Source organism: Nicrophorus vespilloides, unplaced genomic scaffold (genome assembly GCF_001412225.1).
Source record: "Nicrophorus vespilloides isolate i.1.1-1 unplaced genomic scaffold, Nicve_v1.0, whole genome shotgun sequence".
In the NCBI taxonomy this organism is placed as follows: domain Eukaryota; kingdom Metazoa; phylum Arthropoda; class Insecta; order Coleoptera; family Silphidae; genus Nicrophorus; species Nicrophorus vespilloides.
In genome coordinates, this window is record NW_017099363.1 from 14,943 (window position 1) to 18,541 (window position 3,599).

A 3,599-nucleotide genomic window follows, 5' to 3' on the forward strand; every position below is an offset into this window, starting at 1 on the left:
ATTGCTCATGACGACGGGCGCGGCCCCTTCGCCCGCCTGTCATACGTGACTAAGCGGCGGCTGCTTCAGGACGTGGTGATGCAGATGATGTTGACTGGCAGAAGCGACGCTTCCAGCAGGTCCCAACAGCGAAGCGCTCCCCGGTCCTGCGACGAGATACTGCGGCGGTGCTTTTCCTCCTCCTCCTCCCGGTCTCGACTTGATCAGCACTGCTCCGGCTCCAGAAGGATCGGGTCTTCCGATGATCCTTCTCCACAGTCTCCTCCACGAATCCAAAGTCTTCCCGGACCAAATCCAGACGCCCGAAGTGATGCCGACGGCCAGAGCCATGAAATACTTGAGCATCAACACCGAGTACAGAGGTTTGGGGCGAGAGCGAAGATGTGGGACCTGGCATGGACAGGCCATGGCGGAGAGCCACTCGTTGTGGTAGGTGTTCTCGTAGAGGTGACATCCGATGACGATGGTCGCTGGGACTGTGTAGAGGACGCTGAAGATGCCGATTCGGATCATGAGTTTCTCGAGTTTGTCTGCCTTGGATCCGGCGCCTGCTCCACCCTGCTTCTTGATCACTGAGCGGATCCTGAAGAGAGACACGAAACCGGCGAAGAGGAAGCTCGTGCCCACCAGAAGGTAGACTAGGAGAGGAGCCAGGACGAACGTGCGTAGATTCTCCATGTTCATGTTTCCGACGTAGCAGATTCCCGACACTGGATCTCCGTCGACTGCTCCAGAGAGTAAAACTCCCACAGTTTGCACAGTAGGGATTAGCCACGCTGCTAAGTGGAAGTACTGTGCGTATCCAGCGATCGCCTCGTTACCCCATTTGCATCCAGCAGCCAGGAACCAGGTGAAGGCGAGCACGACCCACCAGATGGAGGAGGCCATGCCGAAGAAGTAAACCAAAAGGAACACTAGAGTGCACATGCTCGGTCCTTGCGAGTCCAAAGAGTATCTGATTATGGGTCCATCGCATGCGATCTTCTCGTGTCCGATTCCGACGCGCACTAGATACCCAACGGAGACGAGGAAGTAGCAAGCGGAGAGGAAGACTATAGGTCTTTCCGGATACTTGAATCTCTCCGTCTCAATGAGGAAGGTGATCAGTGTCATTAGTGTTGAGGCCGCGCACAGGCCCGACCAAAGTGTTATCCACACGGCGGCGAACTCCTTTTCGTCTGGATTGAAGAACGTCTCCTGGCACGGATGGGCACAGTTTGCGACGCCCCCCACGGCCACGCTTCGGTTGTACAGTGGTGAGTCCTTCCCCAGGGGCACCAGAGGTGTCTGGCACTTGCAGCTGCACTCTTTTCCTCGCTGCCTGTTTTTGTTGTTGTTGTTGTCCCCTGGGGGATCCGCGCAGTTTTTTGGATCCTTACATTTCTTGTTTTGTTTCGGCGGTTTCGGCGTCACCGGTTTCGAGGGTGGTGGCGGTGGTGGCGGAGGTCCGTGCGAATCCGGTTGTGCTTGATCCATGCAGAGTTCCTCCTGCGACGCTCCCTGCACCGGGAACTGATCGCATTCCATACGATCCGGCCACTTGAAGCCGTACTGCTGCATGATGGGTTCGCATCCTTCGCGCGCCCTCCTGCACAGATCACGGCACGGCGGCAACGGTTTCATGTAATCCTTCAGACAGATCGGCACGTACATCGAGCACAGGAAGAACCGCAGATCCGGCGAACATTTGATCTCGACCAGAGGCCAGAACTGGTGGACCTCGAGACCGGCTTCCTCCTGGTTATCGTGATTCAACTCGTTCGGCATCCTCGTGAAATTGTATCCGATTCCGCTGCACATCGGTATCGTTATTTCCTCGCATCTTCCCTCCGGTTCACCGTTCTCCGGATGGGTGGACGACACCACCGAAGAGGCCGTCGTCTGCAGCGCGAACACGGCCGCGAGGAGGACGGCCACCAGACACCGCACCATCATCTTCTCTCGTCTATTTTTAAGATGACCAACAAACTGTGCTCCTCCTCTGTGCACTAACGCGCATCTATTCTTAGTATATTGTTTGTATATTTTCACATAACACACACACGCACGAGCAGACAGCAACACTCTACGATCCCATCACTGGATGCGGAGCCATCGTTCTATGTATCTGCAACAGAAGAAAAGAAAACCGTCATTAACCAATCTTCGCTCATTATGGAAATGCTGCAAGCAGCAGCAATCACCTAAGTGCAACTACCACCAACACCTCTTTCACACACTCAAGGAAATTAAACCTGGGATTATCGCAACATCCAGGACAGGCTCAAGCCTTCTACACTAAATTATTTCAATTATACATTTCCATAGTGTATACGCAACATTATATCAATCAGCACCATCTGTGAAGCATATTAAAACTATTATTTCATATCTTTATTTTTCAGACACAAATTCAAATTTTCAAAAAAAAAATCCAATTTATTTTAAGTTGTGAGCAAAGTAAAATCCGGCCCTGAGCGTTATATAACAAGGGACGCGCGATGGATGGAAATTTCGACGTGCGAAAATCGTACTTTGCTCTAGGGTCGTTCTCTTCTCTTCTCTTCATCCTCCTCCAACGCCACCTTCTATTTTACAATCCCTTCCAGTTGAGTGCATCAAAGTATTTTTTTGTGTACCGTAGAAAGAGGAGTCCCGCATCGTACAATTAACGCGCGAGGGGGGGGGTTGGTTTTCTGGATGGATTTTGTCGCCTCTTAAATCGCAAATGTGATGATGATGCTAGGGAGAGAAACGAAGGATGTGTGCAAGTGCGAATGTGTGTATGAACGCTCCCTTTTTATTCCGCCACCCCCCAAACACACACACGTCTGCATATGCATACAACATACACGCATATGTTGTTGAGTGGTGCGCGCTGCTCTCTCAAACCCTCGCACCCTTAGACCCCTGCCTGCATCCACCAACATCAAAACCAATTTAGAGAAACTCGCTGGAAAATCAAACTCCGCCGTTAATCAAATCTCTCGTTCTCATTCGAAGCAAAAGGAGAAGAAGCAGAATCGAGAAAGTTCCTCCGTCGCGCTGCAACTTCGTCCGTTGCTACGATACACTTATCTTAATTAGCACAGTTACAGAGAAATTCCGATCGTCGCTACCGGCGACGAGGAATTCATCAAAAGTTTAAAGCAAATCCATGCAACAACGTTTTCCATAAAACGATCCATCAAAACATTTCCAAACAACATCATCAAACACGATAGTTAACGCAATAATAATTATAATTACTTCATCAAAGTCAAATGACATTTCTCGTCCATCTATTATTCAAACTTGGAAACGATTTTAATAAACGTCAATCTAATGACGTGTTTAATTGTTTATAGGTTAAACAAAATGGAAAACCTAATTATTTGACAGATGTTGTCAATTTCCGATTCAATTATGACGTACTTCTATTGTGAAAATTCAGCTGTCAGCAGTGGTTGGTACACCTGACAGACATTCATTTCTTAATATTACACAGAACTAATTGAATTTATCATAGATTAGTGCAAAAAAAGTAAATATCTATAACATTGACTAAGTTAAATTGAATTAAGTATGGCATCAAAACATTTCCAAACAACATCATCAAACACGATAGTTAACGCAATAAT

The 3,599-nt window shown here is 48.6% G+C and overlaps 1 protein-coding gene across 1 annotated transcript; it reads right to left on the reverse strand.

The window, feature by feature from the left end:
- Nucleotides 1-6: 6 nt before the first annotated feature.
- Nucleotides 7-2,103, reverse strand: LOC108564397 (frizzled-2). Its single transcript, XM_017923430.1, has one exon. It carries the CDS (start codon nt 1,933-1,935, stop codon nt 40-42), a length of 1,896 nt encoding a protein of 631 aa, XP_017778919.1. The 5' UTR covers nt 1,936-2,103; the 3' UTR covers nt 7-39.
- Nucleotides 2,104-3,599: the final 1,496 nt, after the last annotated feature.